The following is a 22,009-nucleotide window of genomic DNA, read 5'->3' on the forward strand; positions in this document are numbered from 1 at the left end:
GCAAATGGCAATCATGACAACCAAACATACATTTTATTGCATTTACATGTACAAACTGAGGCAAGTTAACATAATAGAATTATGTTAGATAATAGAATGTAAATCAGCAAAATAAGTCCTCAGTTAATCCCAGGGGCTCACACCCGGTTAGTATGAGCTTGGCACACCCAGGGTCCTGAGCTGGATATCATCATTCTTCTCTTTCTTGATAATTCCTTTCTACTTCTCTCTCTCTCTCTCTCTCTCTCTCTCTCTCTCTCTCTCTCTCTCTCTCTCTCTCTCTCTCTCTCTCTCTCTCTCAGGATAATTCAGGAATGTTTTTGACTGGTGCAGCAAAAGCCTCTGGCTTCCTTGCACTGTGTGGCTAATAATAATAATATTTTGTTGTTCCTCCTCGAGCTGCAATTACAGCCCTGCAGCGATATGGCATAGAATTAATAAACTTCTGCATATACGGTTGCCCAATTTCGTGGTACCACTCCCTTACAATGCTCTCTTGCAGCTGAATCTTACTTGATGGCTTCTTCTGAGCAATTTTAGATGACATTATATATATCAGCAATTTTCAATAGGGTTCAAATCTGGACCAACACTAATGCCAGCAGTTCTGAGGTATGCACCTTAAAGAAGAAAAATGAGGGAAAACATTGGTGTAAGTATATTTTAAGCCTTGTGAGACAAGAAGACAAACTCATCATTAAATCTAAATAGCATAGAACTTACCAATTTTGCTGTGTCGCAAGGTGCTGAGTCCTGTTGAAAAATGCTGTGGATGTCTTGGATGTCTGTGTGGTGATCCCTAATAATGGGATTATGTTAGATAATAGAATGTAAACCTACATTGCTATCTTGGCACTCCTCCAAGATAGCAATGTAGGTTTCTGTATTCACCATTCCATTAATAAACTTAATTTTCCCCACCCCTTTTCTTGTTATGCATTCCCAGACCGTCTGGCTGGTAGGAAACTTAACAGTCGGTGTTATGCAGTCAGGATGGTATGCCTCCAATTTTCGTCTTCTGACATAACGCTTCCCATCTGAGCCATGCAGGTTGAATTTTGATTTGCCAGAAAATATGACAGTGTCCCATTGCTCTTTTGTCTATGAAACATGCATTTTAACCAAGCAAGTTTGCTTCCTCATTTGTTGGGTCAACAAAGACTTCTTCTTGGGCCAATAGGCATGCAGACAACATTCCTTTCAAGCTGTCTTTGGATAGTTCATGCACTTGTTTTAAAACCAGAGGCCATCTCAAAGTTCAGTTTTAGATCAGGAGCACTAGCATGGAAATTACGAAGGCATAGCTGTTTCAAATACTGATCTTGGGAAGGCTTAGTCACTCTCTTACGGCGTGATTCAGGCCTTTTCTTCACATCACCAGTAGGCACCTCCTTAGCCAGGTGGGAAGGAGCAGTAGTGCGTAGCACATGCTTCTTGATTAGACCAGGGTTCGAGCCCGTCACCACCAAATACGGAGGATGCGGAAAGGTCAGGGAATGACCACCGCATATCCCAGAGCAATATGGCCTTAGTTGCTAATGCTCCTAAAAAAAAAAACAAATAACAATAACATCACCAGTTTCATGCTTTAATTTTAGCACCCGGGACGCTGTTGACTGGTGGCAGCCTATTTTATCAGCGATATGCACTAATAGAAAGTCCTTCCTGGTACAGAGCAACAGCTACGCTTTTTTTTCTTGGTGTCAGCTGAACATATGGAGCCCTGCTTACACCTCCACAAAACAGGATACTAATGAGCGTGTATGCCCTTCCAACATCATATTTGTAGAAGTGGCTGATGCAATACCTTGCAGTTACTGTCTGATGCAATACCTTTTGCTTTTCCACAAACAAAATGACTGTAATCAAACAATATCTTATATGTTTCACTAGAAATGTTACTTTTTTTTAAGGTGATGCAGTTTTTTTGTCTGCCACTGTATAACCCACTTGTTACCAGTAAAGTGTATATACTTTGTCAGCAGAAGATAAATTTTATTTTTAGTGCTGCTTATTTCTTTATGCAATAAAGAACCAGATATAACTATTTTTCATCACTTATTCTGCTGTGTACTTGATTGTGGTCTGTCAGCAATACTTCGATTGTTCTGTTTAACACTTTCACTGTGTTGTGACACAAATATATGGCATGAGATTTTTAGCTGACTTGGAGGAGGAACCACCTGACTTTTTGGATTTTTTTCTTCCAATTTGATAGAATAAAAACCAAATATTTTTGTCAAGCAACCTTCATCAGAGGCTCAATATTCAGTCATAGTGGAAGAAAGCCCAAAAATGTTGCTGTCCCACCCAATCAAAATTGCCTTAGTCCTGTGGTGTTCAGTCCCAGGTCAAAAAGGTCATCAGAAATGCCAGTAGCAAAAGTATTAAAGAAGCAAATTCTTTACATTACAGTGAATAAAAATTCATAAGTACATGCTATGTGTAAAAAAAAAAAAAAAAAAAAGTGCAAAGTGCCAACACCTCAAAAGCTTTACAGACCATTAATATATTTGGACATTACCTTAAATTTGAGACCCACTAACAAATGTATAAATAGGAATACTAAATGACCCAGGCTATGAAATGATGATTATTGATCCAATACAGAAAACATATGCCGCTCTCCATACAGCTGTATTGAATATTATATCCTCTTCAATGAGGAGCTAGGCAGAACAAAACACCCAAAATGAAAGTAAACTGATGCCTCTTATTTAGACAAACTGGGTATGACCATTTTTAAAACCAGGTAAAATATAAGTCATATAAGTACAAAGTCATAAAAGTCAGTCATATAAGTAAGTAACTGGGGGGGAGGGGGAATAAAAATACATTGAACTTAAATAACAGAAACCAAGAAAATCGTCATATTAAATGAACCAAATCATACAAATCAAATTAAAAGCTAACTACTACTCTTTTCTGATATTTTTTTACTAATATTTTTTTTATTTTATTTTAGAACAGTTAATATTTTTTTCTGATTTTTTTGAAAATTGCAAGTGATGAAAAAAAAACAAAAAGAAAAAAAAAAACACTGTTCTTAAAAATTTATTATTTGTTAAAAAATACCATCATAATTAAACAGACAGTTAATTAAGTTAATACACCTGACTTTGTAATACTAAATTAATATACCTTAATAAAACCTTAAACTGGTAGTGGCACAGCACCTGACAGATGCCATTCAAAAATAGCTCTCCCATATTGTTGCCCTTTAATTAATGATTAGAAATCTGAATTATTTCTAGCTTCCTATATATATAGTCAAACTTTTACTGCAATAGTTCCTGATTTTTTTCCCCTGCAGTTTTTGCATAGTAATCGAATGCAGGCACCTGAGTGTTGTACAATTTGTGCAGCAGTTTTTCTATTTGTAAAAAAGTACCACAGGAACTAATTTTGCTAAAAGTTTTGAAGTCTGATTGTTTAATATTCAAGGTTAATTTCCTGCACAAATTAAGTACAGTCACGTAGAATTTGTTTTCGAAAGGTTTTGTTATTGTTTTCATGCGCCAATTTTCTGATTTTTTTTTTTTTTTTTTTTTTTTTTGAAAATAACAAGTGATAATAAAAAACACTGTTTAAAAATTTATTATTTGTTAAAAAATAAAAGAATTAATACAATAAGCATTGCAGTCTTTTAAGAAAAATAGAAATATTAGTGTAATCTAAAAATGCAGAAATGTGACATGATATTCAGTCAAGATGGATACTGCAGTAGAAGATAAGTAGATATCACATGTCATGCATTGTGAAACATTCAAAATGAACAAGTGAAGTGTAGAATGTCTAATATATATACCTATATTTTTAAAAATGTTTTTAGTAGTATTTGTACATGCAATATACAGAAATATGTGTATGTGAACATTTAAAGTTTTGTACACTTAAAACAGTCTTTTCAACTGGAAAATCGATCAGAATAATAATTTTTTTTAATTTTAGAATAGTTAATTTTTTTTCTGATTTTTTTTTTTAAATAAGTGATAAAAAATAAAAAAAATAGTAGTAGTGGCATGTGATGCAAGAAAGCATATTAACCACGTTTTAATTTTTATTCACTTAAGCTTGTTGACTGAAGTACTATGTTTATTGATGAAATCTTATAACAATATAAGATAATGCTGCATGAATTTATTTTCTTGTTATCATAGATATTTTCATATTTTTTTGTGTTTATACAAATAATATTTATTTACAGAATATACTCATTTATTTTTTAAATTGGTATTCTCATTGTGTTATTCTTATTGGTTATAATTGCAATAATTCCTCATTTCATATAATATTGAAACTATATGGTAATGCATGGCTGTGAATTCCATGCTTTTTTAGACATGTCAGCATATATGCATAAAGCTCTTATCTTCATCATGTCTATCCATCTGCCTGTAATAACTTTGATCCCAGTGGATGGATTTTCATAAAATTTTGTATTTAGCTCTTTTAGAAAAGTTTGGTGAACTATCCCAAATTTCACTAAATCAGGGGGGGGGAGTAAAGTTATATCAATCAACCTGTAGCATAGATAGGGAAATGTAAACACCCTTAGATAGTAAGAACAACAATAAAAATACCTGCTTTTTATTGTAAAATTAAGAGGCACAATAATGTATTTAACAATGACACCATTTGACACCACTCCCCCAGAGAATTTACAGATAAAGTTAAAGGCACCTAAGTGGGCAGGAACAGCAGCAGTGCATAGCACATGCTTCTTGATGAGACCAGGGTTCGAGCCCGTGCCCACCAAATACGGAGGATGCGGAAAGGTCAGGGAATGACCACCGCATATCCCTGGAGCAATATGGCCTTAGTTGCTAATGCTCCTAAAAAAAAAAACCACAAAACAAACAAAAAACAAAACAAAAGATAAAGTTAAATGGACTCCACAAATACAAATAGGAACTGGCACAGTATGTCCTGGGTTGAAATTCACTATAACAAAAAACACAAACAGAACACTTCTGATTTACCTCCACTGATGTAATTACAGAGCTTTCTGAAAGAAAAATGTCTGTGCGATCAGAAACTTATGATAATGCATGAATAGCTGAGTAGATTGTATTATCAAATTGTATGCCACCTTAAATGTTGCAACATGGGAAAAAAATAAAAATAGTTTGACTAAACATTTTTCAAAACGTTTCATTTTTTTATGACCAGTTGTAGTTTTACACAAAGTAAACAGGAATAAAAACTATTTTCCTTGATTAAGCCATTCTAAATTAAAGGAATAAGGCATTCATATATTATATCAAATAAATAGTTGAATGCTTGATATTTTTAGAATTATTTTTCTACCTTTGTAGCTGATTATTTGTTATAATTGCTATTCTAAACTGTGTGGAATTCCAGGCCTTTTTATACATGTTAGCATACATATGTAATGCACTTATTGTCTTCATCATGTCTGTCAATCTGCCTGACTCCCATTGGATGGATTTTCACGAAATTTTATATTTGACTCTGTTAGAAATTTGTCGAACTATCCCAAATTTCATTAAAATTCGGCCAATAGAAACTAGCAAATATTGATTATTTTTCACACACACAGTGTTTTATGTTGAACAGTATCAAATGTTCTCTGAAATCTAAGTGTATGATATCAAAATTATTTTTTGCATCCGTTTCCTTTGTTATTATCGTAGTATCCAAATCAGATTGGTCAGACAAGACTGCCCCTTAACAAATCATATCTGTGAATGCAGTATAACTACATTCCTGTCTAGATGGTACTGCATTACTTGTGTAACTTGTGACTCCATTATTTTCCCTGAACAGAAGTCAAGCTAACACTCCTGTGATTACTCGTGTCACCTTTTGATCAAGCTTTGTATATAAGTTCAATATCATGATCTGCATACTGTACCTTTTAGCAAATATTACTTTTTGCGGTATGTACAATGAAGTGAAAACAATTGCTTTTATGTATTATTAGTTAACAGATAGTAATTAAATGGTAACAACATCACATTATTAACACTTCTTTTAATCACAGTTAAAGAAAAAAAATAAAAATTTAACATTCATGAAGTTTGATGCACAGTGTACAATAATTAAGTTGTTTAACATCATGGTTCAGTTAATCAATCTCAAGCAAGAATGCCATGATTTTTATCTCCCAGAAATCCAAACGTAAACCTTTTAGCAGAAACCCAAATTTTTCATCCCAAAAAAGCAGGTGGCCACAGGCCACAGCAGCAGACACAATTTACTGTCATCTCAAGGACTTAGTAGTCTCAGCACAAATACTGAATAATCCTCTTTTCAGTTCCATGAAGTTTTTAGTATTATTAATATTAGTAAATATTACTAATACTAAAGACTAGTAAGAATATTACTAGTGACAACAATGCAGTTAAAGCAAGCTTAAACAACATCAGTCAAAAAAAGGAAAAAAACATGTCCCACCTCACCGATCCACACCTCTAATAGTGTGCCTAGTTCCTCCTTGAATTTATTCAAACTATCTGCTTCAGCAACTGACGTAAGTTTGTTTCAGCAATCAACTAGCTGCAGCTGAAGGCGAATTTCCACACATCGATTCTGCAACCTCAATCCTCAACTTGAATTTATGAACCCTCGTGTGTATAGGCTGAGTAAGAGGAAGGATGCCATCAGCATTGAACTTACACAACCCATTCAGAACTTTAAACACCTAATTTGGATCTTCCAGGAGCTACAGTTTGCAGATCTGAAGAGCTACAAATGCTGCAGCCCTCGGTAATAGCATCCTTTTGTTCACATCACTAATCTTGCTGCTTCCAGACCTCTGTGGAGTACCCAAGAGGTGGCCTAACCATTGACTTATACAACAAAATTCCTATATATCATCAGAAAACCTCATGAGCTGTCCTAATAGCCTGTTGGAACTGCTCAGTTACACCCGGATCCATTTCATTCTCTGCTAACCTAAGCATGGTACTGCCCAGTTTGTACGTTAATGTGGGATTACTGCCACCCTTACATTTATCAATTTTAAACTTTAATTAGATAATAGATAAGAAATTAAAAAATCATCTTGCAGGAGTAAATATAGAAGATAACTGGAGCCACCTTGGCAAAACCTTAGAAGACTCAGCAGAGGCAGTACTGGGTGTGAAAAAACTGGCGGAGAAAACGGGCTGTGACAGTGAGATGCGGAAATCAGCACTATAAATCTGGAGAAAATTAATGCATATAAAAAATGGATAATCACAAAAAAAGTAGAAAATTAAGTGGAATATAAACGAAAAAGAGCCACAGACAAAGGAGAAACACCAAAAAGACAGAAATAAATGGAACAATTTTGTCACCAACTTAGAAAAATACATTAATAAGCCACGTACAGGTTTCATTCTCTACCACTGTCAAAGTAATAAGACAAATGAACAAAAACCTCAAAGAAACAGTCAAAATCAACACAATACCATTAGAAGATTGATTTAACTTTTATAAAAACTTATGGACCACATAAGTTTTTATAAAAGTTAAATCATCCTTTAGTTCATCCTTCCCTGACTAAAACAATATCTAACAATAATATAATAGAAGCCTTCACTAATGAAGAACTGGAAACAGTGCTTAAAAACAGAAAAAATCAATCCAGGCAACAATGGAATTAACATACAGCTTAGCATTAGTAAAGGCACATGATGTAAGAAAGCAAGCTTATATAGCATCAGCAGGAAAAAAAAAAAAAAAAACCCTTATTTCACCCATCCACTCACTCCAAATGTTTGTCAAGAACTGCCTTGAATCTATTTAAGCTATCAACTTCTGCAACGACAGATGGAAGTTTGTTCCAACAATCAACCACCCGCTGCTTAAAGGCAAACTTCCGCGCATCTATCCTACAATTGTCTCTCTCCCTCTATTTGAATTATGCCCTCTCAGACGATTATTCGTAGCAAGAGAAAGAATCCCATCAGCACTGAGCATGCTAAAACAATTCAAGGCTTTATACACCTCAATCAGATCACCTCGCAGGTGCCTAGTCTCCAGACACTGAAATTTGCAAAAATTTAGCCTTTCTTTCCATTCACTAATCTTGTTGCACTTCTCTGTACTAATTCCGACAGCTCTTCATCCTTCTTAAAATGAGGCCTCCGGACCTGTGTACAGTACTCAAGGTGTGACCTGACCATTGCCTTATACAAAAGGATAATCACCTCCTTATCCCTGCTAGAAAAATTCCTGTATATCATTGACAAGACACCATGAGCTACTTTTGCAGTCCGTCTGCACTGCTCAGAAAACTTCATATCTGTCTGCACAATTACCCCCAAGTCCTTTTCATTCTCTACCACTGTCAGTGTAGTACCATAACCGGCTAGCCTCCACGTGGCAAGGTATGGGCAACGTCGGGCCCCACTAGGGGCCTGGTGGCCAATAAGCAGGACAAACAATGGGCAAAACATATCACACTGCACACTGCCCACACACTTTCAAATCTCTGGCTTGACAGTGTACTGTCCTCGATACAGCGAAACACACGCAGAGATTGGAGAAATCCCAGGTGCCATCTGACACGAACATACCTTGTCAGTGAAGTACCACAGAGTTGATACGTTACTCTGGTGTTACTGCTTCCCATATGCAGTACATTTGTCAATATTAAGCTTCATTTGCCACCTCTCAGCCCATCTGCTCAACTTTTCTATATCCTGCTGCAGCAGTGTACTGTCATTAGTACCATTAACAACCCTGCCGACCTTCATATAGTCTGCAAACTTGGGCATTAAGCTTGATATACAATGATTAATGAATACAGAAAACAACGGTGGACCCAACACTGAACCCTGAGGGACTTCACTAATAACATTAGTCCACGAAAAGCAGTGTCCATTGATTACCACTCTCTGTCTTCTCCCACTCAACCATCCCTTTATGGGCGCCTCCGTAGCCAGGTGGGAAGGAGCAGCAGTGCGTAGCACACGTTTCTTGATTAGACTGGGGTTTGAGCCCGTCACCACCAAATACGGAGGATGCGGAAAGGTCAGGGAATGACCACCGCATATCCCGGAGCAATATGGCCTTAGTTGCTAATGCTCCTAAAAAAAAAAAAAAACCAACCAAAACCAAACCATCCCTTTATCCATAGCAGCAATTTTCCTCCAATGCCACACTGCTCCAATTTGTGCCGCAACCACAGGGGCTCACATCTGGTGCGTATGTGCTTGACACACCAATGTCCTGAGCTGGATATCATCATTCTTCTCTTTCTTGGTGATTCCTTTCAACTTCTGACTCTCACTCTCTCAGGGTAACTCAAAAATTTTTTTTGCCTGTTGAGCATAAGCTTCAGGCTTCCTTGCACCATATGGCTAATAATAATAATGTGCAACAGTATCAAAAGCCTTTCTAAGATCCAAATATATGATATCAAAATTATTCTTTCCATACAGTTCCTTTGTGACCACATCATAGTATCCAGTCAAATTGGTCAGACAAGACTTTCCCCTTAACATTAGCATTAGTAGAGACATAGGATGCAAGAAAGCAAGCTTATGCAACAACAACAAAAAAAAAAAAAAAAAAAACATGCTCCCATTTCATCCCTCTGTTCGTTCCAAGTACCTGTCGAGCTCAGCCTTAAATTTATTTAGGCTATCAACTTCCACAACAGAGGATGGAAGTCTGTTCCACCAACCAACCAACCACCCTGGCTAAAGGCAACTTCCATACATATATCTTATATCTGTCTTTTCTCAATTTGAATTTATGCCCTCAAACGTAATTATTCTGAGCAAGAGGAAAGATTCCATCAGCATTGAGCATGCTCAAACCATTCAAGGCTTTATACACCTCAATCAGATCATCTCACAGGTGCCTAGTCTCCAGACACTGTAATTTGCAAAATTTAAGCCTTTCTTCGTAAGAGCAACCCTTTGTTCCATTCATTAATCTTGTTGCCCTTCTCTGTACTCGTTCCAGTAGCTCTACATCCTTCTTAAAACGAGGCCTCCAGACCTGTATACATTACTGAAGGTGTGGCCTGACCATTTCCTTATATATAAGGGGATAATCACCTCCTTATCCCTGCTAGAAAAATTCCTGTATATCATTGACAAGACGTTTTATTCTGACGTAATTGACGACACTATGGGCAACTCTTGCAGGCCGTCTTCACTGCTCAGAAAACTTCATATCTGCCTGCACAATTACCCCAGGTCCTTTTTTTTCTCTACCACTGTCAGTGTAGTATCACACAGTTGATACGTCACTCTTGGATTGCTGCTTCCCTTATGTAGTACTTTACATTTGTCAATGTTAAACTTCATTTGCCACCTCTCAGCCCATGTGCTCAACTTTTTTAGATCCTTTTGCAGCAGCGTACTGTCATTAGTGTCCTTAACAACCCTGCTAACCTTCGAATAATCAGCAAACTTGGACATTAAGCTTGATATACCATCATCAATATCATTTATAAATACAGAAAACAACAATGGACCCAATACTGAACCCTGAGAGACTCCACTAATAACATTAGTCCACGATGAACAGTGTCCATTGATTACCACTCTCTGTCTTCTCCCACTCAACCATCCCTTTATCCATAGCATCAATTTGCCTTCAATACCACACTGCTCCAATTTGTGCAGCAGTCTTCCATGTGCAACAGTATCAAAAGCCTTTCTAAGATCCAAATATATGATATCAAAGTTATTCCCTGCATCCAGTTCCTTTGTGACTACATCATAGTATGCAATCAAATTGGTCAGGCAAGACTTTCCCTTAACAAACCCATGCTGTGTCCGAGCTATAACTGAAGTCTTGTCTAGATGATCCTGCAGTGCTTCTTTAACCAGTGCCTTCATTAATTTCTCTAGAACAGAAGTTAAACTAACAGGTCTGTTATTACTTGTGCTGCCGACCGGGCTAGCCGGGTGGGTAAAGTGCCTGCCTGGCAACCCAAAGGTCGCAGGTTCGATTCCCGCCTCGGGCTTGGATCAAAGTACTGTAAAAATCTTGGGAGGTGCATTATGGCCACAGAAGCCTATGCGCCAACAACTACCAAAAAAAAAAATTACTTGTGCTGCCGTTTGTGAATTGGGGTGACATTTGCACATCTCCAGTCCATGGGTACCTCCCCTGAGTCCAAGGAAGCTCTCATAATAATGGCTAAGGGTTTGCTTACTTCCTTTGCTGCCTCCTTTAATATAACTGGATAGATCCCATCCACCCCAGGTGCCTTTCTTATGTTTATCTTCAACAATTTCTTGTTCACTTTGCTCTCAGTTATTACAAAACCATCTAGCCTACTGCCAGAGTTTAATTCACATCTGGCATTCTCTTCCTTGAATAACTCTTCATGTGTGAATGTATATGAAAGATACTCATTTAGTTTATTAGCTTCATGAGCAGGATCATCAACAGGTGAACCATCGATATCAAGTGGACCAATCTGATTCATCTCCTTCTAGAGTTTACATAAGTAAAACTCTTTGCTGTTTTTTTTTTTTCATCCTTTGCCAAAGATTTCTTGTAATCTGCCTTTGCCTGCCTAACCTCCTTTTTGACTTGCTTACAGACCAGCTTATATCTATCATAGGCTTCTGTGCATCCATTAATTTATATGTATCCCATGCATTTTTCTTCTCTGCCACATGTCTCATTAGTTCATCTCACATCCATTTAGGCCTAAACCTTGAAAAATATTTCTTAGTTGGTATGTAAAGCCTAGTAGCTTCCAAGATAAATTCTTTGAATGCTTCCAATTTTGAATTTGCTGTTGGTAACATCATCAGTTGATCCCACCGTATAGAATTTAAATACTGTCTCAGACCACAGTAGTCGCCTTTACAAAAGCAAAAACCCTTCCCTTTACCCGATGGTAGTTACCTCTTTGAGTAAATCCCACTTCAGCACACTGTGATCACTGGCACCTAGTGGTACCTTTATCTGCAGATTCTTAATGCATGAAGAATCACTACTGATAATCAGATCAAGAGTATTACTCCCTCTAGTTGCCTCCCGAACATGCTGATGTAGAAAACAATCATCCAAAAAATTCACAAAAGCCTTGCTAGTGTGTTGAGTGACCAACCCACAAATTCCAGTCAATATCCAGGAAATTAAAATCCCCCATTATAAGAGTCTGATTTACTGGCCTACTCTATTTCCCTGTACAGTTTTTTTATTATACTCATCAGTCATTAGGCCTATAACACACTCCTACTCTCAATTTTAATTTCCCAGTGCTTATGTCACACCAAACTGACTTCACACTGCACTGTCCAGTTATGTTGACTGGCTGTACCTCCTTGGATTTTATATGTTTCTTAACTAATAGCCTAACCTCTCCTCCCTTTCTATCCCTTTTGTACACATTGTACTCCTTAAATTCCAGTTCTGCATTCCCTATATCTGTATCACACCATGTCTCTCATATCCCAACAATATTCCCCTTTGATATTTTCACCAACACCTCAAATTCATCAAATTTATTTACCAAACTACTAGCATTGCTGTGTATGCAAGTATACATGCACCTGTTCCTATTCTTAGCTAGCTGGCGCCTCCGTAGCCAGGTGGGAAGGAGCAGCAGTGCGTAGCACACGCTTCTTGATTAGACCGGAGTTCGAGCCCGTCACCACCAAATATGGAGGATGCGGAAAGGTCAGGGAATGACCACCGCATATCCCGGAGCAATATGGCCTTAGTTGCTAATGCTCCTAAAAATCAAAATAACAATAACAACAACAACAATATTCTTAGCTACCCTAACACAGTCCATGTAATTACTTGTTCTGCAATGACTCCCAGCAGTCTCTGAAATCCCCTGCACCTTGTTTTCAAGGCTGCTGCTCATTCCAATAGAAACAGTGCAAGAATCACTTTCACCTCTGCCAGCTGCTACTGTTAATCTATTAGTCCTTGTATCCCCCCAAGCTAGCAATTTTCCAACTCACCTAACACTGCCTTGATAGCATCAGCAAATATTCTTGCAGCCCATCAAATACTCAGGTAAAAATTTTGAAATTAAGCTACTTGAACTGGTGAATATGATTTTTGTGAGCCACCCGCCATCAAAATAGCTTGCAAAATGCTCTGGTAGTGCCAATTTTCAAAAAAGGCAATATAAACGATTGCAGTAACTGCCAAGGAATCAGTCTCCTAAACTCAGGATACAAAATATACTCAACCAGTGGCGTAGCTACCATGTAGGCAGGCAAGGCAATTGCCTCCAGGCCTGGGCTCTTTAGAGGCACGGCATCTTTGGCTGTCTACTGTTTTTGCAATTTTCATTAATTAAGTAGGGGCCTGAACATGTTCTTTTCCTCCGGGCTCGAAAAAGGGTAGCTACCCTAGTGTACTCAATCCTCTTAAACTGAAACTTAGTAAATACTACAAAAACATCCTTAGAGAAGAACAAAAATGGGTTCAGGAGGGGAAGATCATGTGCTGATGCTTACTTCACACTCAAGCTCCTGGTAGAAAAATAGAGGAGAGTTTAATTTGGAAACCCATCTCTTATTCATAGATTACAAAAAAGCCTTTGACAAAGTGAACTGAACAAAATTATTTGAAATCTTAAAAGAAGACAATATACCAAACCAGTTGATCGAGACCATCCTCAATATCTATAAAAATAATAGAATAAAAATTAAGATTCAATCGCAAACAACTGAATTGGAGACAATAAATACAGAGGTGCGACAGGGATGTGGACTGTCCCTGCTTCTATTCAACATATATGTAAATCATATTATAAGAAAATGGAGAAAAAAAAATCTCCAAGAGATGCATCGAAATTAGCCGAAAGACAAGAATGGACACACTGCTTTTTTGCTGATGACCAGGTCCTAATTGAAGACAATGAGAACTCATTGCAGAAAGCCATCTTCTCATTAAACAAAATAGTAAAATCATTTAATATGGAAATCCCATCTTCAAAGACAAATGTGATGGCATTTAAAGGAAGCGATCCAATAAGAAGCAAGATCTGTATTGACAATAATATTATCAAACAAGTTAACACTTTCAAATACCTAGGATACCCCTGTCATATGAAAAAGAAACTAACATATTGAGCAAAAAATACATAATTACATAGGAAGTACTAAAACTATGAACCATATTTTCAAATCTAATCTAGTGCATAAGAAAACAAGAACATGGACACCCTTGCCAGACCTAGCCTATGGCTCTGAGGGGTGGACAATGAACAAAGGGGATAGGAGGAGGAGGTTGACTGGTATAGAAATGCATTTTATGTGTAGAACCACAGGCTGTACCAAGACTTTAGCAGTAAGTTGAGGCATATGATTCAAGGAGAGCAAGCTTATACAGCATCAGCCAAAAAAAAACCACCTTCCTATTTCACCCATTCGGCCACTCAAAATGTTTGTCTAGTTCAGCCTTAAATTTATGTTTAAAGCTTAAACTGGGGAAGTTTAAGCTTTAAACTTCCCCAGCAACAGATAGATGTCTGTTCCAGCAATCAATCTCCCGCTGGCTAAAGGCAAACTTCCGCACAACTGTCTTTCCTCAATTTGAATCTATCCCCCCCCCCCAGGTTCTTAATCCAAGCAAGGGGAAGTATCCCATCAGCATTGAGCAGGCTCAATGCTGATGTGATTTAATACTGCTCAATGCATAAAAATGTTTCCTGAAATCCAAGTATATAATAAATTATTTTTTGAATCCAGTTCCTTTGTGACCACATCGTAGTATCCAATCAGATTGGTCAGATAAGATTTCCCCTTAACAAACCCATGCTGTGTCTGAACTATTACTGCAGTCTTGTCTAGATGATCATGTATCACCTCTTTAACCAGTGATTCCATTATTTTCCCTGGAATAGAAGTTAAACTAACAGGTTTATGATTATTTCTGTCACCTTTTGTCTTCTACTAATAACCACTTTCTGTCTTCTACCACCCTTTGTGAATTGGAGATACCTTTGCACATCTCCAGCCCATGGGGACCACCTGAATCTAAGGATGCTCTCATAATTTTGGTTAAGGGTATGCTTACTTCCCTTGCTGCCTCCTTCAATATAACTGGATAGATTCCATCTTGCTCAGGTGCCTTTTTTATGTTTAAACAATTTCTCCTCTACTTTGCTCTCAGTTATATCACTTTTACTCCTACTTGACTTGACAGGAAAAGAAATCAAGTCATTCTGTCAGAACTGCAGACAACCTCAGTACTGAATTATATCAACTCATACGGAAACAGATGGATTCAGCATGTAGAGAGAATGCAGGACGGAAGCTATCCAAAAGGGATACTAAACTACAAACCCCAGGGAAAGAGAGACAGAGGCAGACCCATGCAAAGGTAGAGAGAGGGACCGTAGAAGACCACTAGGCCTAATACTAGTAGTCTGCTACTAATTTTTCCAGATCATGTTGTGGCAGCATACCCTAATTACTGTTATTAACCTAACTACCTACCTTCATATCATCGGTATACTTAAACCTGATATGCCTTTGTTAATATCTTTAATAAACTTAGAAAACAACAATGGAACCAGTACTGAACCCTGAGGGACTCCACTAATAACATTGGTCTACAAAGAGCAGTGTCCATTAATAACCACTTTCTGTCTGCTACCACTCAACCATCCCTTTATCCATGGCAGTAACTTGCTATTAATACCCAATTGTGCCAGTTTGTATATCAGTCTTTTATGTTGAACAGTATCAAAAGTTTTTCTGAAATCTAAGTGTATGATGTCAAAATTATCTTTTGCATCCATTTCCTTTGTTATTGCATCATAGTATCGAAATCAGATTGGTCAGACAAGACTGCCCCTTAACAACAACTGAGAGCAAAGTGAAGGAGAAATTGTTGAAGTTAACCATAAGAAAGGCACCTGGAGTGGATGGGATCTATCCAGTTATATTAGAGGTGGCAAAGGAAGTATGCCATAGCCATAATTATGAGCGCATCCTTGGACTCTGGAAGTCCCCACAGACTGGAAATGTGTAAATGTATTGCCAATTCACAAAGGGGGATCTAAGGGTGACACGAGTAATTAGACCAGTTAGTTTAACTTCTGTTCGAGGAAAAATAATGGAGTCACTGGTTAAAGATGCATTGCAGGATCATCTAGACAAGCCTGCAGTAATAATTCAGACACAGTATGGGTTTGTTAAGGGAAAGTCTTGTCTGACAAATTTGATTGGATACTATGATGTGGTTACAAAGAAACTGGATGCAAAAAATAATTTTGATATCATATACTTGAATTTCCCGAAAGCTTTTTATACTATTGTGGATGGAGGACTACTGTACAAATTGGAGCAGTATGGTATTAAGGGCAAATTGCTACAATGGATAAAAGGGTGGTAGAGTGGGAGAAGACAGAGAGTGGTAATCAATGGATGCTGGTCTTCATCGACTAATGTTATTAGTGGAGGCCCCCAGGTTTAGGTGTTGGGCCTTCTGTTGTTTTGTATATTTATCAATAATATTGCCAAAGGTATATCAGGCTTAATGTCCAAGTTTGCAGATGATGCAAAGGTTGGCTGGGTTAGTAATGGCAGTGTGCTACTGCAACAGGATCTAGAAAAGTTGGGCAGATGGGCTGAGAAGTGGCAACTGAAGTTTTACCTTGACAAATGCAAAGTACTGTATATGAAATTTTCAGAGCAGTGCAGAGAGGCTGCCAGAGCAAGTCATGGAGTATTGTCAGTGATATACTGGAATTTTGCTAGTAGGGATAAGTAGTTGATTATTCCTTTGTATAACGCAATATCAGGCCACACCTTGAATACTGCATAGAGGTCTGGAAGCCCCATTTTAGGAAGGATGTAGAGTTGCTTTACCTGGTATCGTTTGATATGCTTCCTGCACAATCCTCTCTGCTGTTAGTCTCATCTGTATATCTTGCAAATATTTAGGTCTGAAGTGCAACAAAATTAGTGAGGGGAACGAAGGGATGGTCTTACCAAGAAAGGCTTAAGTTCTGCAAATTTCAGCACCTGGAGACTAGGCATCTGTGCTGTATAAGGCCTTAAATGGGTTGAGCAGGCTCAATTCTGATGGGATTCTTCCTTGCTCAGATTACGAACCCAAGGGGGCATAAATTCAGATTGAGGAATGGAAATTGTAGAATAGATGTATGGAAATTTGCTCTTAGTCAGCAGGTAGTTGGTTGCTGTAACAAACTTCCATCTGTCGTGGAAGTTGGTAGCTTAAATAACTTCAAGGAGGAACTGGACAAACCTTTAGAGGGAATGGATCTGTGAAATGTTTTTTTTTTTGTGATGCTAGATAAGCTTGTTTTCTTGCATCACATGGCTCTACTACTACTGCAAATCATATCTGTGAGTGCAATATAACTGCATTACTTGTGTAACTTGTGACTTCATTTTTTTTCCCTGAACAGAAGTCAAACTATGTCTTTTGACACCAATCATGTCACCCATTGATCTCCCTTTTTAAATCAGGGACATGCTCATACGTCTCCTGTCCATAAAAATCTCCCAGAATCCAAGGATTCTCCCATAATCATGGCTAAAGGTTTGCTTAGAAGTTTTCCTGTCTTGTTTAATATAACTAATAGATCTCAAGTGCCTATTTAAGGTAAGCTTGAAAAATTTCTTTTCCACTTTCCTCTCAGGTATCACAAAATCATTCAGTTCCCAGTTACAATTTGACACACTTCTGGCATCTCCATTCTTAAAAAATGCCTCCTGTGTGAATGTAGATGCAAAATACCTATTCCATTTTCAGCAACCTGAGCAGGATCATCAGCAGTTAAATTATTCATATCTAGTGGCTCAGTATGATTCATCCCTTCCTTCTGTGGAAGGGATGAATCATAGTAAATCATAATAAATCCTTCATAGTAAATCACCGAAATGATTTACTATGAACTAAAATTATGCTACATGCTAACTTGTTCGATTAGTCAAATTTTTCCATACTCTGATGCCTTCATCCTTAAAGCCTTTTTAGTATAAAAATTTTGATATAATGGAAATGACATATTGCAATTGGTTTCATCTATATCCATAATTGGATAGCTTCAAGCACGTGAAGCATTAGATGTTAAGTTCTGATTTTTCTGATCAGTTCTGAATTACTTAGTGGATTATTCTCTGTCTTATTGTAATTGCAACCTTTTAAGGTATGTTTAAACTCTAAAGGAGCTCATCCTTCCAACTTGGTAATGAGTTTAAAACAGAATGTTAAGCAATTAGAAATCCTCAGTTTAAAATGTTTCCCATAGGCAGAGTAAAATATTTATAAATTCTGAAATAGTACTTCAAAATCATCTTTAACTTATGTATGGTGCATCTTTTCATTTTTATTTGTGTAGTTAATATTTCATACCCTTAGGTCATTTTCCCTTCTAAGAAGTTTTCCCATGTAAGAAGTTCTAAACCTCCAGTCCCTTGGAAAACTTCTTATCCGGGTTCTACTGTATGTATTTTATTCCCAACTTCACAAAGGGGTCTCATCGTTTTTTCTCCTCTGTATATTTTTTCAGTACAATTGAATACAAAATCTAAACTTTTGTTATCTACTCATAGCTCACCCCTGAATTTTACCCATATTATTACTTACTGCAGGCTCTCTCTCTCTCCCTCACACACTCATGGCAGTCTGAATTTTTTTAAAATTGTTTTTTTAAAAACCCTTCTTTCGCAAGATTAGAGTTGAAATGATGTGAATGAAATGAAAGTTATTGAAAACTTATCTGCTCAAATTAGTCTCTTTTTTTTTTTTTTTTTGTTTGTTTGTTTGTTTGTTTTAATTCAAATACAGAAATTTAGTCTCCTTAGGCATATTTGGTAATTGTACAATAAATTACTTTAGAATCAATAGCTGCATCTGAATTTCCTGAACATATAAGAAATTTGCTTCAGAGAATGCAAGAACAAGATGAAAGGGAACGACTACAGAGAGAAATAGATCGCTGTATGTGTAAGGTATGCAAAACATCAATTTTATTTGTTTTATTTTATTTTTTATAAAATATAAGATTATATTATTAAAAAACAAACTTGTCTGGTCTGTATGGTAAGGCACATTTCAGTAATTTTTCTATTGAAAAATAAGTATCTGATATAAGTAATAACAGGGTAGCAGATCAGATTCTACCTTAGCAGATCAGATTCTACCACGTTCCTATCACTTAAGTAGGTACTAGTTTGCATCTGGTCATTTTTTATCCTTTTTAGTAGAGATTTCTTGAATTTTTTGTAGAGAATTGAAGCAAATTTTTTTTTTGGAGGGTATTATGCTGGATTATCCATACTGCTTCAGTGTTCTTGCACTGATGTGCGATGTGTGGTTTTTTTTTTTTTTTTTTTGGTGCATTGTTCATAGTACTGTCTTTTTAGTGACAAAAAAATGAAATTGGGAGAAATTTATTTTAAATGGAAGTTGTGTAGAGGTTTTTAATGTTTATAGGATCATAGATGTGAAATTCAGCTCTAATTTTATTTTGTGCTTAGTTAAATATGCAAAGTGTGTAATTTAAAGAGATGAAAATATAAGCAGTTAATTTAATGTGTACAGTTTGTTTTTTTTTTTCCTCTCTCTTTACAATTGCTACTGAGCAGCTGATTAACTTTTAAATAGACGGTATTCAGAGTTTCTTCAAAAGGGAGGTTGTTATCTACTGGCAGTCTGGATCAAACACAAAACATAGCCAAATTATGGTTTATCATAGGGATGTTTTAAAAATCTTTTCTTTAAGAATAATCATTTTGAATGAAAGATCATACAAATTGTAAAGCTATTGAAAATCAGATGTAAGAGCGAATTTTATTTGTTTCAAATTTGCAAGAAGTGGATAAAACTTTAATTGAACTTTGATCACCTGCATAATGGAATTTATAAATGCTTGTTAAGATATTTGCTTGACTCAAATTAAACTGTATTGCATAATCAGAGAAGTAGTTTCTTGCCTTGCATTTCAAAAAGTGACTGGAGAATTAGATTATACTACTACTAAATCAAGAATATGTAGAGCTGTGATAACTAAATAAATATAGCGACCTAGTTTTTACAAATGTAACATTATAAATTAATAGATAAGTTGACAGGGGATAAGAAAGTCATATAACATAACTCTGAGATAATATTCAATACCGAAATACATATATATATAGTATTATAACTGCATTGGGATATAGGTTTAGGGTTATATTTTGTATTGGAATTTTATTGAACTTGAATAGAAATCATGACTCAGACCAGAGCAGCAAAGCAAAAGGCTCAAACTAGTGGAAGTGCTGTGGCTCAGGGGAGAACTGAGGTGGGGGTGGTTGTCCTCTGAATCACAGTCTATTGAAATTCAATGCTTGTTTGATGTTTGTGGAGCAATCAGGAATGGGACATGATATTGCCAAGGATAATGTCTTTGTGTGTGTGCAATGTAAGAAGTGCGAGGAAATCAGGCGCCAACTCGGCATTGTTATGGGCTTATATGACAGCTTGAAGGACAGGGTGGATGCCCTTGAAGGATTTAAATTGAGGGCCCATCAAGCTCTCAGCTGCCCACATCAATGCCAGAGCTTGCACTTGAACATCGCGCAACACAGTGGCAACCCCCAAGGGAGAATGCGCTGGTCCCAAACGAACTAGTTGTTGTAAGTGACTCTATTGTCAGGGAAACGGGAAACATATTGTGCAGAAAGGATAGATGGAACAGGACCTGGGAATGTCTGCCGAGGGCAAAGGTTGATGACATTGTAGGGCAATATCACCCTTTAAGGGCACAAAAGGTAATATTGTTGTACACATTGGCACTAATGATATTAAGAGTAGGAGACCGGCAGAATTACTTAACAAGTACAAGACAATGCTGAAAAAAAGCCGAGTAATGGTTGAATTTGAAAGTATCTGCAATTCTGCCCAGACATGATAGGAGGAAATGATGAGAGCCTTGTAGATCAATTTGGCCCTGGAGAGATTGTGCAAGGCTAAAGGGGTAGAATTTTTCTCAGCCTGGTCTGTGTTTTTTAACATGAGAGACTGCTTCTACAGGGATGGGATTCACTTAAATAGAAAGGGCGCAAGAATATTTGCTGATGCTATAGAGGCAGAGTTAGGTGGGTCGGAAAACTGCTAGCTTGGTGGGGTACATAGACTAATAGATTAACAGTAGCCACTGGCAGAGGTAAAAGTGATTCTTGCACTACTTCTATTGAAGTGCATCCAATTGATGTTGGTGGACAATGCAATGTTGAGTCTGTTTGGTGGGACATATGCACTGGGAAAGGAAAAATGAGAGTAGGTGTGTGTTATAGGCCTAATGAATCTGATGAGTATAATGAGCAATTGTGCAGAGAAATAGAGTGGGCCAGTAAATTAGAGTATCTTACAAAAGCCTTGCTAGTGTGTGAGTGAACAACCCACAAATTCCAGTCAATCTCTGGGAAATTAAAATCCCCCAGAGATTGACTGGAATTTGTGGGTTGGTCACTCACACACTAGCAAGGCTTTTGTGGATTTATTAGATGATTGTTTTCTACAGCAGCATGTTCAGGAGGCAAATAGAGGGAGTAATACTCTTGACATGATTATCAGTAGTGATTCTTAATGCATCAAAAATCTTCACATAAAGGAACCACTAGGTGGCAATGATCACAGTGTGCTCAAGTGGGATTTACTCAAAGAGGTAACTACCATCAAGGGTAAAGGGAAGGGTTTTTGCTTTCGTAAAGGAGACCATGGTGGTCTGAGACAGTATTTAAATTCTATACAGTGGGACCAACTGATGATGTTACAAACAGCAAATTCAAAATGGGAAGCATTCAAAGAATTAATCTTGGAAGCTACTAGGCTTTTCATACCAACAAAGAAATATTGTTCTAGATTTAGGCCTAAATGGATGTCAGATGAACTAATTAGACATGTGACAGAGAAGAAAAATGCATGGGATACATATAAATTAACATGTGACACAGAAGTCTATGATAGATATAAGCTGGTCTGTAACCAAGTTACAAAGGAGGTTAGGCAGGCAAAGGCAGATTACGAGAAATCTTTGGCAAAGGATGCAAAGAAAAACAGCAAAGAGTTCTTTACTTATGTAAACTCTAGAAGG

At 37.0% G+C, this 22,009-nt stretch overlaps 1 protein-coding gene across 3 annotated transcripts in view; it reads left to right on the forward strand.

The window, feature by feature from the left end:
• Positions 1-22,009, forward strand: part of LOC150074989 (ubiquitin carboxyl-terminal hydrolase 47-like) — a 486,634-nt gene that overhangs the window by 284,893 nt on the left and 179,732 nt on the right. For all 3 annotated transcript variants that reach the window (XM_090388947.1, XM_090388945.1, XM_090388946.1), the window contains exon 18: positions 18,769-18,881. In XM_090388947.1, the coding sequence (XP_090245073.1) occupies positions 18,769-18,881 (113 nt within the window). The remainder of the gene's footprint in view (positions 1-18,768; positions 18,882-22,009) is intronic.

The sequence above is a fragment of the Mastigoproctus giganteus genome, chromosome 14 (genome assembly GCF_048544385.1).
Source record: "Mastigoproctus giganteus isolate SK-2022 chromosome 14, ASM4854438v1, whole genome shotgun sequence".
In the NCBI taxonomy this organism is placed as follows: domain Eukaryota; kingdom Metazoa; phylum Arthropoda; class Arachnida; order Uropygi; family Thelyphonidae; genus Mastigoproctus; species Mastigoproctus giganteus.